General features: G+C 38.7%; 1 protein-coding gene across 1 annotated transcript in view; it reads right to left on the bottom strand.

Annotated features, from left to right (window-relative positions):
- CDC123 (cell division cycle 123) overlaps positions 1-14,762 on the bottom strand; it is a 34,288-nt gene that overhangs the window by 19,299 nt on the left and 227 nt on the right. The window contains exons 2-6 of the mRNA XM_054287552.1: positions 12,943-13,014; positions 11,073-11,127; positions 10,249-10,281; positions 7,739-7,834; positions 4,518-4,624 (exon numbers count right to left, since the gene is read on the bottom strand). Of these exons, the coding sequence (XP_054143527.1) occupies positions 4,518-4,624; positions 7,739-7,834; positions 10,249-10,281; positions 11,073-11,127; positions 12,943-13,014 (363 nt within the window). The remainder of the gene's footprint in view (positions 1-4,517; positions 4,625-7,738; positions 7,835-10,248; positions 10,282-11,072; positions 11,128-12,942; positions 13,015-14,762) is intronic.

Raw genomic sequence — 14,762 nt, 5'->3', positions numbered from 1 at the left:
CTTGGGTGCCATCCCAAGCCCCACAGACTGTGCAGGTATCTCTGCCAAATCAACCACACAGGCAAAAATACTGCAAGACACAGTAAGGGTATTTTTGGTTTTGAGCCTTAATGACACAGGACTAAGTACAAATATGGAAAAAAATGGGTGAACACAGCACAAGGCAAAATAAACTCATATTTCTGTAATCTAATTTTCCTTCTTAATATTATAATGAATTTTCATTGACAAAAGGCCACTTTTGTTCTGGGAGTAAAATTTGGGTGATTTGAGGTTACAATTTTATATTTTTTACCAGCTCATTGTAGTATTTATTGATGAAACCTATCTCAACTTGTGTACTACAGATGAGCTTTTGATCTCTAGAGGCACAGTGCTAAGTGGGGTGTCTTCAACCCACATCCTATTCAGGTTTGGGCATCCTTGAAAGAACAATCACAAAGATGTCAGGAACCCCAAACTGACACATACCTGGGCTGTATTTTCTGAAGCCTCTGAAAATTGTCATTTTGAATTGGTGAAAGGATCAAGCTCTTCTGTTGTGTTCTGGTCAACAGTTTTTTTACAGAATTACACTTAGAAGTCATGACCAGAAGGATCAAGATCTCATTATATGTGGCAGCTCTGTGTCAAACTCCAAATGCAAATACTTGACCACAGGACATGCTACAGAAAGTGATTATGCAGGTCAGTTTTCAACACTAAGAAAAGCAAAGGGTTGGCAAGTTTCTCCAGTACCCACCCTGCTAAGAAAGTCATGAACTCATCTGCAAATCACTGAGAGAATTAGGAATTATTATGAATATGATGAGAATTGTGAAATTTATTCTGTACCTGATACTTCCCTGTTATTATCTCATGGTAAATTTTAAAATCTTATTTAAAAAAGAATAAGGAGAAGTTTTTAAGAGCCTTTGAACTGTATCTTTATTCCTCTTGCTGGAACTCTGAGGCCTAAAAGAAATTGGAAATTCATACACCACTGCAAAGAGAATCTTGTACCACACTGTAAATTGCTAGGAAAAATGGGCAAGAGTAAAACCTCAAAATAAAATAAAAAAAAAAAATCACCATCAAAGGGCTCATTTTCCACATTCTCTCATGTGCAACTGCCTACCTTGAAACAATTTATATTAAACCTAAACTATCAGCTCCTGCAAAAAGATACTGGAGTGCTGAGGCACATAGTTCATGGTCCAACACTGCCTCCTATGTTCTGTTATGAGAACACAGGTTGTTATTCTTCCACATCTCAAAAAACATTGAAATTTCCCTGCAATTTGGAATTCAATATTAAAAGCACTAAGTTTGGCATCAGAAATGTTGTCAGAATGCAGAGGCACTATCACATCATTAGAAGTACTGCTAATATTTCTACCAGCCTCAAGGTGAGCAATCAATCCTATTTTAACAAAACACAGTCCACCTACTCTAACCATAAGGAAGAAAACTGTATTTTACACCAACACATTCACCAGGGCTATACAGAGCTTTTTGTTCAAAAGAGGAGTTTTAATCACTTAACAGAAATCCCAGTTAGAAAAGGATTTTTTTTTTATCACATATACTCAACACTAAATTTCTGAAAGCCTACATTAATTCCTGAAAAATTAGGATCACACCACCCACAAGAATTTTGTGAACTCAGCTAAGTAAATCACAATGCTGACTTTGAAGCAGAAACAACATCAACTGCATTAATGAGTACATTCCTCTGAAGTCTTTTGTTAATTTATTTAAAATTAACATGCTGGAAAAGGTGATTTATTAGTCTGAACTCTTCAACCAAGGTGTCAGCATCATGAGAGAATCCAAACTTTTAAAACAGTCAAAGCAATCTAATCATGCTCAGTATATTTGCACTGAGTCCATATTTTTTAATAGTTTGTATTGGAGCATTACATGATTGAAGTTTTCTCAGAACTTGAGACAGTTGAGAGTTACAATAAGGGCATTCCCTGAGCTGAACAATGTTTAGAGGCAGACAGGAAATGGGAGAAGAAGAAAAGGCAAAGAAAGTGATTTGCCTTAAGTCCCACATCACTGGCTTAAATTTCTAGGTTAAAATCCAGGTCTACAAATTGCCATTGCAGCACATTTACCATATTATGGCCCATGAAGTGGATATTTAAGTTTATACAATTGCACAGGAAACAAAACAACAACACCAAAAAAAGAGTATTCAGCATTTCAGCTGTTACTTATGTAAGGCAAGAAACCTTTAGACCACACTGAGCATTACTGACAAAGTAAAAATATAGTGCATTTCTCCTCTCTCCAAGTAGTCCTTCCAAGGGATTTGGATGCATTATGTATGTAATTTTCATTTGTTCAGCACTTCAGGTTCTTATGCCAGCTACATTTTTAATTTCTGCTGGCTAAGGCCTAGTGAACTGGCAGCTAATCAATAGGATAATTAAGGACGACCACTGTTCTGATTTAGCAATAATCATTGCACTGTTTGGGGACATTCTGTACAAATAACTTTGTCATTTAGAAACACCAAGCAGAGACTGGACAATAATATATGCTTTAATCAAGTATGACATAGTCATAAATTACAAGATACACACAGAGACCAAGGTGATTTCCCACAACCATGCCATAAGCTTTATTTTTTTACCGCCTTAGCTGTGCTGTCTGTGGTCTTATCACATTGGAAAAGGAGCCTAAATGGACTGGAGCAGTGGAGTTTGAGGTGTTGCCTTTCTACAAGAGTTTATTCTCCTACAGCAGGATCAGGAGGAGGGAATGTGCCTGCTATGCCACCATGGCTCTTGTGTGAGCTTCAGGTGAAATCACTGATGCTCCAAAGGCATCAGCCATGCTGAGAAACCTCACACCAGAGCCCCAGAATGTCCTCACTGACTGCAGGGGGGAAGAGCTGAGGCACTGACTGGAACTGAAACAAGATGAATCTGGGCAGAAAATGCACTGATTTCAGTATCAGAGAAGGTGGTTGAGCCAATTCATTCTACCACACAAAGAGTTGCCACATCTAAATCAAGTGGCACTTGCTGGACACTTGCTTCCTTCCAAGAATCACTAGGAAACAGTTAACCAACAGGAATTCTGCAAAGAGCTCTGGGTACTTTTTGCTGGACCTCTTTATGCATGAAGACAGTAAATACAAACTCCATACTATTTAACATTCTCAAAGGGATGATGCAAAGTGTGCAGCCCTTTTCAGACCTACAAGAATCAGTCCTGAAAGCCACTGCAACAAAAATCTTACTGCTCAATTCTATGAACAAGCCATCCTCCAGACACCCCACCTATTAGGGGAAACCCTCCTTGGGCAGGCACCAAAGGCTTCCTTGTGAGAATTCACTCACCTCTGCCATGTAAACTACAGATTTCTCATCTCCCCCATTCCTTTCATTTTCTGTGACCCCAGAATCATGAATTCTCATTCTTCACAATTGTATCCCAAGCCCAACATACTCTTCAAACTGTTTTATCTCTCCAATATCTTCTCCCCTCCTCCTCCTCAGTCTCTTCCCCAGCACCTCCTCTCATTGCAGGTTAGGCATGATGTAAAACCCAACATGAGAATTGGACTTACAGCCTTGCTGTCAAAAACCCTCTTTTTTTTTTTTCCATGTACGAAGAAGTGGGGGAAGAGAGTCTCATTAGAGTTGGAGGATTAAAAAAGACGGCAGTTTCACAGTATTAATGTTAAAAGGCTTTACTTTTACACTTTAAAAAGAAAATTTTTGTCAAGACATAAGCCACTTGACATGAAACTTACACCTGTTAACCCCTTATAAGGCACCTAGAACAATGGCTCTGTATTTGACTGAGTCTCCAGAAAGATCCTGTACAGTAAATAAGCACTGAATAATTACTGGAAAAGAATCTCTCAGCCATGGACTGCCACTTTTCTTTGAAATTCTGCTTGTCTAGGAAATACAAGAAGTAACCATAGTAACAGAAATATCAACTCCAGTAATCTCATTTTCTTTGAGAAAAATGCTGTACTTTAGAAATGAGTGACATAAATCAAAGAGATGCAGGTACTACAGGAGGAAACTGTTCTTATACAATTAAATACTCCCTTCAGGTGAGCAGATAAAAATCAACACCAAGCACATCATATTTTTAATTTCATCTGTAATTGCTATCCTTAGTCACCTGCAATGTATTTGTTTCAAGAGCTACAAGAACTTGGGTTCAGAACAAGCTCTAGAAATATGTGATATATATAAGCAGAAGTCTCAAGCATCTTCCACACAGCCACAAAAACCTCAACAGCTTTAAAATAAAAGGACATAGTAAAGTCACACTGTAAGTGGCACCAATAAGGAGGGTAGCAACAAGTAAACACCAAGAGGGGTGGGAAGGCAAAAAATCTCAAAAATACAACATGACTTGCTCTGGAAAGGTGGTAAAAAATATAATCTTAGTCCATACTGTCAGGGCACACTGGTTGCATGTGTTACTTTAATGTGTTTCTGGTTTGCTTCTGGCTGTTCCTGGCTGTGTGTAACTGATTTGTCTGCTGGAAATGAACTTACGGCTGGGTGAGGTCACGGGTGATGAAGTCTGAACTCTTGAAGAGCAGGAAGATGTCACTGAGAGCTTTACATTTCAGAGAGCTGTTCATTGCTATCCAGTAGGCATCCTAAAAAAACACAGATTACCTGAAACACACCTTTATGAGCAAGAGAGACTGCAAACTTCAAGTCTATCTAAATATTATGCAACGCTTGAAATACATGCAGAAAAGTATTTCTTTTTATTTTGAGGAAAACTTCATTAGTGGTTAAAAGAGACAAGATAATTATTGCTTTTCTTATGAATACTCTGATGAAAGCAGTGCAAATTCATTTGCAAAATTAGGTTTTTGCCTTACTGCTTCCAGGAGCTTTCTTGGAATCCTTGACTGAACACAATGTCTCTTGAGAACACAAAACAACAATATTTGGGTGCACTCATCCTTATGGTATAGTTAAGAGTACTTAAAATTAACTAGGGGAAAGTTTATTGCCTTTTTTTTGAAACTGTGGTGCTTTTCATCTTTATATCAGGTAAAGGTTTCAACTAGTATCCTGAACTAGTTTTACATAGTAAAGTCAGTGCTGCCATACATCAGCCTCCCTAAAAATGCACCATCACCACCTAGTGATAGACAAGATACGAGTACCTAAAATTAACTAGGGGAAAGTTTATTGCCTTTTATTTGAAACTGTGGTGCTTTTCATCTTTATACCAGGTAAATTTTTCAACTAGTATCCTGAACAAGAGCCTGCCCCTCACACAACCATCTGTGACCAGGACATAGGTTTTATATTGGAAAGTGCTGCCATGCATCAGCCTCCCTAAAAATGCACCATCACCACCTAGTGATGGACAAGATATGAGTACTTAAATAAACTAAAGGTGAGTTTATTGCCTTTTTTTTGAAACTGTGGTGCTTTTCATGTTTATTCCAGGTAAAGGTTTCAACTACTATCCTGAACTAGTTTTAGATAGTAAAGTCAGTGCTGCCATGCATCAGCCTCCCTGAAAATGCACCATCACCACCTAGTGATAGACAAGATATGAGTACCTAAAATTAACTAAAGGAGAGTTTATTGCCTTTTTTTGTCATATATAGTGATAGACAAGATATGAGTAGCTAAAACTAACTAGAGGAAAGTTTATTGCCTTTTTTTTTTTGAAACTGTGGTGTTTTCATCTTTCTGCCAGGTAAAGGTTTCAACTAGTATCCTGACCAAGAAGAGCCTGCCCATCACACAACATCTGTGAGGATATAGGTTTCAGATAGTAAAATCAGTGCTGCCATGCATCAGCCTCCCTAAAAATCACCATCTAATGACAGACAAGATATGAGTACCTAAAACTAACTAGAGGAAAGTTTATTGCCTTTTTTTTTTTGAACTCTGGTGCTTTTCATCTTTATATCAGGTAAAGGTTTCAACTACTATCCTGAACTAGTTTTAGAGAGTAAAGTCAGTGCTGCCATACATCAGCCTCCCTAAAAATGCACCATCACCACCTAGTGATGGACAAGATACGAGTACCTAAAATTACCTAGAGGAAAGTTTATTGCCTTTTTTTGTCATATATAGTGATAGACACGATATGAGTACCTAAAATTAACTAGAGGAAAGTTTATTGCCTTTTTTTTTTTTTGAAGCTGTGATGCTTTTCATCTTTATACCAGGTAAATTTTTCAACTAGTATCCTGAACAAGAGCCTGCCCCTCACACAACCATCTGTGACCAGGACATAGGTTTTATATTGGAAAGTGCTGCCATGCATCAGCCTCCCTAAAAATGCACCATCACCACCTAGTGATGGACAAGATATGAGTACTTAAATAAACTAAAGGTGAGTTTATTGCCTTTTTTTTGAAACTGTGGTGCTTTTCATGTTTATTCCAGGTAAAGGTTTCAACTACTATCCTGAACTAGTTTTAGATAGTAAAGTCAGTGCTGCCATGCATCAGCCTCCCTGAAAATGCACCATCACCACCTAGTGATAGACAAGATATGAGTACCTAAAATTAACTAAAGGAGAGTTTATTGCCTTTTTTTGTCATATATAGTGATAGACAAGATATGAGTAGCTAAAACTAACTAGAGGAAAGTTTATTGCCTTTTTTTTTTTGAAACTGTGGTGTTTTCATCTTTCTGCCAGGTAAAGGTTTCAATTAGTATCCTGACCAAGAAGAGCCTGCCCATCACACAACATCTGTGAGGATATAGGTTTCAGATAGTAAAATCAGTGCTGCCATGCATCAGCCTCCCTAAAAATCACCATCTAATGACAGACAAGATATGAGTACCTAAAACTAACTAGAGGAAAGTTTATTGCCTTTTTTTTTTTTTAACTCTGGTGCTTTTCATCTTTATATCAGGTAAAGGTTTCAACTACTATCCTGAACTAGTTTTAGAGAGTAAAGTCAGTGCTGCCATACATCAGCCTCCCTAAAAATGCACCATCACCACCTAGTGATGGACAAGATACGAGTACCTAAAATTACCTAGAGGAAAGTTTATTGCCTTTTTTTGTCATATATAGTGATAGACACGATATGAGTACCTAAAATTAACTAGAGGAAAGTTTATTGCCTTTTTTTTTTTTGAAGCTGTGGTGTTTTCATCTTTATATCAGGTAAAGGTTTCAACTAGTATCCTGAACTAGAGCCTGCCCATCACACAACATATGTGACCAGGATATAGGTTTTAGATAGTAAAGTCAGTGCTTTTCATGCATCAGCCTCCCTAAAAATCACCATCTAATGATAGAGAAGATATGAGTACCTAAAATTAACTAGGGGAAAGTTTATTGCCTTTTTTGGTCATATATAGTGATGGACGAGATAGGAGTACCTAAAATTACCTAAAGGAGAGTTTATTTTTTTGAAATAAATTTTAAAAAAAATTTGTTTTTTTGAAACTTTTTTGAAACTGTGGTGCTTTTCATCCTTATACCAGGTAAAGGTTTCAACTACTATCCTGAACTAGTTTTAGATAGGAAAGTCAATGCTGCCATGCATCAGCCTCCCTGAAAATGCACCATCACCACCCAGTGACAGACAAGGTATCAGTGAAGTGGTGGATTCCATTTAAGAGTAGAGAATTCACCACCTCACTGATATCTTGTGTTTCACTTCTTCCTCCATCAGAACCACTCGTCTCTTCTTCTTTCCAAAGCATTGAGAGAAAACAAAAACAAAACATTTTGTATGACAACATCTGTTACAAGTTTTGGGAGCCAGCATTCTTACCCTTGGAGCACTCCAGTTGAGTTTAGGAAAAACACTGCCACCCAAGGAACTTATTGCTTCCTGAACTTTAGCTGTGAACTCGGGAAATTCTGGTGCCTGAATAAAGAACAACAGCAAAAGAAAAATTTCAATACATTTAATAGAAGTGTAGCCATCTTCTAAATACTATTAGAAATATATATTGCATTAGAATTAAGTCCAAAATCAGTATGAATCTCAGAAACATACTGTACAATAAACTTATTTAAATAAAACACTTTATCAAATCTGTCATTTTTTCAATCAGAGAAAACTGAAAATGCTCCCAGTTCTCATCTCATTACTAGCAGGTATCATGAACTTCAGGAGAAAACCCAAAACATCATAACAGTCACCATGAAAACTGCAATAGCTGTCAAATAACCAAACCTTCAATCCTTACCTGTTGGTTTATATCCTGTGGTAAATTATTGTATACAAATAAGATCCAGTAATATTTAAACTTCTAAAGAGTGATTTTAGAATTAAAGATATCTTTATCAATTCATAGGCAATTTGAGTGACAGCTGCTCATTTAGGCTCTAGTTTTATAAAATGTTAGTAATACTTTAACTAATCTGCTCTTCAATTAGCTCTTAAAGTAGCTGCTTAACAATATGTTGATTCAAAATAGAGGACAGACTGCAAAGGCTGGACTAGAAAACCTTGCCTTCTAAAGAACATTGAAAATCTAAGATTGAGGTAAAAAAAACCCCAACTCTTCAGGTTGCTCCAAACTCTACCCTGAATGTGGTGCTACAGAAAATAAACAGGTTGCTGACCTTTAAAATAATATGGAAGGATTTGAAGCATATGTGAAAGATTTTTCATATAATAGGATTTATAACAAGAAGTATATAGGAACATGATTTTTACCTATTTTGAAACTCAATTCAAAAGTAACTCCTAGGCTAAAGCCAATTGATGCTTCTAAAACAACAAAACCCTCACAGCCATACAAGTGAATAAAAAAACTCATACATGCTGCCATCCCCTCACTGCAGCTTCCCCAAATGCAAACACTTTAAAAAACCTTCTCACATTTTAGTGCAGTGACCTGGAATGAACTTCCAGCATTCTGAACCTTTCCTTCATGTTACCTTGTCTCCATGGGAAACTACAGTCAGAAAACTGAAAAAAACACTTCTCTAATTTTATTTTTAGACTTTCAGTTGATTCTGGAAACTGCTCCTGCAAGAAGTAAAACTCTTCATCCACTGCATTCTGATCCAAGCTTCTCTTGTTTTGACAGGAATCAGGAGTCCTGCTATATATGTAATACCAGCACATGCTGAGCCTCCTTGGGAAAATGTTACCAATGTGTTATTTGATTAATACAAGAGGATAAATATACACACAAGAGGAAAGTTCTACAACTGCATAAACAAGCTGGACTCCATCATTTCCTGAATTCTGAATGCCTGGCTTTGTAACCATTAATATTAATGCAAGTTATTCTAAAATCAGAATTTTCTGCCCCTCCACTGGTCTCATGAGGAAGCTGCAGACTTACCTAGATATACAAGAGTGATTTGCCCTGTGCTCTTCTGACAGGTAAATACCTCTTAATTATGAATTTCCTTATTGTGTTCTACATTATAACAGAACCTGATTAAAAACTCTGGTTTTACTTATTTAGCATCATCACCATGAGCTTTGCAAACCATGACGGATCCTAAACCCTTTGTTTTAAATAATTGACAACTAAGGGAATCCAGGTTATCAAAGGCTAAATATTTGAACTGCAGATTAATCAGAGTGCACAAATTTGAAATGCAATAGTTTTAAACTCTAGGCTATAAATTCTGCGCTAGCAGAAGCACCACTCAAAGCAGGGCTGTGATTATATGGCACCTAATCAAACATGAGCAATTCCACACCCTGATGAACATTAGGGAACTAAAGTCGTAGCATTGATGGCAGACAAGTGCCTTGAGTACTTCAACTCTGACAGTGACGGGGCAACAGCAAATTTCAAAAAAAGATGTAAGAAAAACATCAAGAAAGCCTGGTTTGCATCCATCATGATCCTGACCCCTTGTGCAAGGAAACCATAAAGACAGGAAAAGAAAAAATAACATGATAGAGAGAGATGTACTAAGAAGAAATAATGGCACATCAAGAGAAAAGTTGTGAATATTAAGCTGCAGGGGCTTGGTTCCTTCTGCATCCAGTCTGATTAAATAATTTGGAGATACTCAAAGTGGTGAAAATGAAAGAGCTATATTTAGAGCTGTACTGCAGCTCATTTCCTAGGGTCTAACAAGTGTATGATTGTCAGGGATGAAGAAAAGTGTTTTATTTTAGTTAAATAAAATTAAGCCAGCAAAACCTGTTGGAAGTTACAGACATCTGTACTGCCACCCATCTAAAATGGTCTGAAAAATGTTAAATACAGCAAGAGACATCTCTAACCAGCAACAAGTTTGTATCACAAGGCTGCAGAAAGGAAACTGCTGCCAAACCCACACTGGGCTTTCACAGGACCTTACCTTAAGTGTTGTAGTGTTCTCATCATCTGACCACTGTTCAAAATAAGAACAAAGCAAATGTTACCAGCTTCCTGAGCCATCCTTTATAATTTATGAGAATATCAGAATTCATGCAGCCTCTTACAACATGGAGTTCAAATCATTGCCCCAGACAGCATAACATCACCATCCTGCAATTATTTTGGCTGTTAAGTAAGACAGGAAAAACACTGTATATTCAGCAGAAGTACTACTCTAAAGTATTGATAAAAAGATACCTCTATGTTTCAAATTTGATTTATTTCAGAAAGATGAACATTTCAGAACTCAGTTTTCCCAATCTACAACTTGTCTCCAGCTCCAGCACTTCCATCCTTAGACTCATGATCCATTAGCTTCACTTTTATTTATTTTTCATCTCCTTGTTGTACCTTCTGTCACTTGTAATTACAACATTTTTCAGTGTTTTCCCTCTAGAATGGCCTTCTGAGTTATTATGGCCTCAGAAACTTTCACTGTTTCTTGAAGTAACTACTCCAAATGTACTCCTAATTTTTCAGGGCATGAAACAGCATTAAGTTCAATTTCTACATTCCCCAATCATTATTACAAATGCAATTATCAAGAAATGAAAAATAAAAAGTCTTCTGTGAAAGAGCATAGAGATATCTTAAACTTTCCCTGACTTCCCAGCATTAGTGATCCCATTTTTATGTTTTCCATGGCAACTACCACATGATAATTATTTCTGTGAAGGGCTCTCCACACCTATAAATTATGCAGAAAAAGTTATACACTCATATTTTTCTCAAGAGACTTGACATTAATTTGCATTTTATGCTGACCTGTATCTCCTCTGCATCATCACTCCCCTCCTGAGCATGACTTGGTGGATCTTCTCTGAAACAAAAAATTAACAGGAAAAAAAATTAAGCACTGGAGTTTGACTTGACCATGTCCATTACATTTCCACAGCATTTCCAGCTCTTGATGTCAAAATGTTTTCCTAAGAAGATTAAACCTCAGAACCCTGGCAGAGAAAAATCAGAGATGCCAGTACTGAAAACTAAAGACCAAATAGCTGGCACTAGGCCTAGGTCCCACCCTGAACACTTTGCTTCTTTCCAATTAGCAGATCAGTTTTTGCTCTAAAACACCATAATTGAAGTTTTTGGCACCTTGTTAATGATTCTTTTCCAACTTTACTGTACACTGACACAAACACAAATTAATTTTTTTAATAAGTTCAATTTAAATTTTTGCCTCCATACTCCCTTTCCAAGTAAAAATTCATAAATCTTGAGTTTCAAATGTTGACCTGTGAATTTCTGGCCCTGAAAAGAAAATGTCCACACACTCAGCACACAGACCAAAGATGATCCCATGGAAAGTGGAGAGTGCAGCAAACAGGGCAAGGTCAAATGTACATCCCTGGCAAAAGTCAATTCTTAGACAAGCTGAGTCTCTGCAGTTCCACAAGGACTAAACCATCAATCCACTTTTTGAGATCTAGAGGTCAGATAGGGGTGCACTGAAGGTTAGAGGCAATCTTGGCCTTGACTGCAACAAGATCACATTCACTTATAGCTAAGGAAATTCAACTCAGAGAAAAAAATGGTTTCTAAAATGGAATTTTAACTGCAAACATCTTAAAAATGTAATTTAAGTCAATCATAGAGCTGTCCATTCCCCATTGAAGACAGCAAAATTGTAGAACACAGCTAAGCCAAACCTTCAATTTCAGCTTTTCTGAAGGCTTATTAAAATCTACAGCTGCTGCTAAATAAATTCCACAATTCTGCAGAAGCAGGTGACAATGCTACTTCTGATCCAGAATAGTTTAAAAAACAATTCTAATTTTCTGGATAACCTTTAATAAGAAAAATAATTTATAAATTAAAATTAAACCCTCTAATGTTTACTAGGCGTTTAAACAGCTTCAGTTTTTATATAAATTGATAGCTGATAAATCAAACCAAGCTCCCTTTCACACACAGCCTCACTGGCTGCTCTGCAAGGGGCAAACTCCCAGCTAGGGAACCATGGAGTGAGGACTGATTTCTGAGTTTGATCATTAACAAGATGCAGGCAGCAACCATTCCACAAGGGAACCACACACTGAGATCCCACACAGAAACAAAGAGCAAGGCCTGTGTCCTCACCAACTGCTCCTGCTACCTCTCCACTCATTGCTCTGCATCCAAAATCCTGGCATGGGTGTTCACACAGGACATTCAGCTTTGTCATATGCATGAATCACCCATATGCAAATAATTATATAAAATGTTACTAATTATTGAGTCTGTCTATAGCTTATTTTATTGAGAATTAAGCTCAGGAAATGTCACTTCACCCCTGGACTGGCATGGGACAGGTCAAGCCTGTGAATTGGACCCAACCAGATCCAAAGAAGCAAACACAAACCATCAGCTGAGCATCCCCAAAGAAGGGTGGAGAAAAAAATGAAAGGACTTTGTCCACTTGGTCTAGAAGGAACTGTAGTTCATGGATTTTAGGATCTGCTTCAGGCACCAGCAAATCCAGCTGTACTAACAACAGTCAGCCCATTCACATGCTCACAGTGTGAGGTTTACTGCAGTCACACTGCTCAAATTGAAAAACTCATTATGCTCAATACAATATGAATATACAAAATGGTGCTGTGAATAAAAAATGACATTAATACTTGGAGGCTGGGGAGAAAACACACTTTACCTTCCAGAAACCACCAGTGTTCCATCATCCAGCAAATACTCTTTCACATTCTCTGGCAGGGGAAGAATAACACTGGAAGAAATGTGAAAATCTCTTTAATACTTTATTATTACTTGTTATAATAAAATTCTAGTGGAATAAAAGAATTTGGTTTTTTCATAGCACATACCCCAACAACACTAAGTTTTATCCTCTAACATTATGGAAGAAAATTCTTTCACCCATCTTATCCCTCACCCAAAAAAGCAAGGCCCATTTTCCCTCCATGGAAGCACAGGACAAAAATTTTAGATGAAATACACAAAAATGCCCCACTCCTTCAAAGGTCTAAGAAATTCCAAGTAAAATTGTGTGCAGCTTGTGAGGAGACAACATGTTGCTCAAACTAAAGTTTTCCTTCTGAAATCCAAATCAAAACTTGCCTGTGCCATCCTAACATTCCAAAAACACAGGACTATCACTAAACTTACCAAAAATAAACACTAAGAAAGATAAAAGATCAAATGCTTTGATTACTAAAAGCATGATGTCAGCACTTTTTGACCCAGCGGGGCAGCTGTCTCGACTTTCCTGAGTACTGGTAGCTCTTGTAACCATCTCATGACCTGCAGCAGCACCTTAGAAACTGCAGATTTTCCTGTGGCTTCCAGAAATACACAGAAACACCAAGGTGGCCACTTGGGTTGGATCGATTCAGTCACAGTTTAAGTAGGAATAGCAATGTGGATAGCAGGATGTGGATAATAAGAACAGAGTGGATATCTCCTGATGCTCAGCATGGAGTCCCACCAGGAGAGCAGGGAGCACAGGGGTGCCTGGCCTGCCCCAGGGCTTCCCAAAACATCCCTTGGGATGTGGAGACAAGACCCCAGTTCCCTGGGGTGTAGCTGATGGCTCAATCAATCCTCCACCACCTCCAGCCCAGCTCTGCCCCACACAGGCCCCTCTATCTGACCCAACCCCACAGAATCCAGAATGGGTCAGGCTGGAAGGGAGCACAGGGTTCATCTGCTCCAACCTCCCTGCTCAGGCAGGGCCATCCCAGAGCACAGGGCACAGGGATGTGCCCAGACCCTTCTGGAATATCTCCAGTGAGGGAGACTCCACACCCTCCCTGGGCAATCTGCTCCAGTGCTCGGTCACCACTCAGGACAGAAATTCTTCCTCACGTTCAGGTGGAACTCCCTGGGCATCAATTTCTTCCCTTTGCCTTCTATTGCTGGGCACCACCAAGCAGAGCCTGCTCCATGCTTTGGCACCCCCTCATTAATGTAGTCATTAATGTAGTCCCCTCTCAGTCATCTCTTTTTCCTTCCAGAACCTGAAGAGAACTTGCATGAAAGATGAAGCAAGACTATTTACAAGAGACTGTAATGACAGCATATGGGAGAACGGGTTCAAACTGAGAGAGAGTCAGTTTAGATAGATATTAGTGTTATAAATTCTTTCTTGTGAGGGTGGTGAGGCCCTGGCACAGGCTGCCCAGAGAAGCTGTGGCTGCCCCATCCCTGGAGGTTGGAAGGAGCTTGGAGCACCCTGGTCTAGAGGAGGGTGTCCCTGCCCATGGCAGGGGATTGGAACCAGAAGATCTTTAAGGTCCCTCCTAACCCAAACCATTCTGTGATCCCTGAACAGGCCCAGCACCCTCAGCTTTTCCAGTCCCTTAACACGCTCGGAGCCCTGCACTGGACCCGCTCCAGGATCTCCATGTCCCTCCTGCTCTGAGGAGCCCAGAAGCGAACACAACACGCCAGGTGAGCTCAGCAGGGCTGAGGGGAGGAGCAGGACACCCTCCCTCGCCCCACACGCTCCCTTAATAC

The sequence above is a fragment of the Melozone crissalis genome, unplaced genomic scaffold (assembly GCF_028551555.1).
Source record: "Melozone crissalis strain CALT ecotype California unplaced genomic scaffold, PUWL_Pcris_2 ptg000059l_1, whole genome shotgun sequence".
Taxonomy (NCBI): domain Eukaryota; kingdom Metazoa; phylum Chordata; class Aves; order Passeriformes; family Passerellidae; genus Melozone; species Melozone crissalis.
Note: the sequence above shows the minus strand (reverse complement) of the source record. Positions and strands in the feature narration are given on the sequence as shown.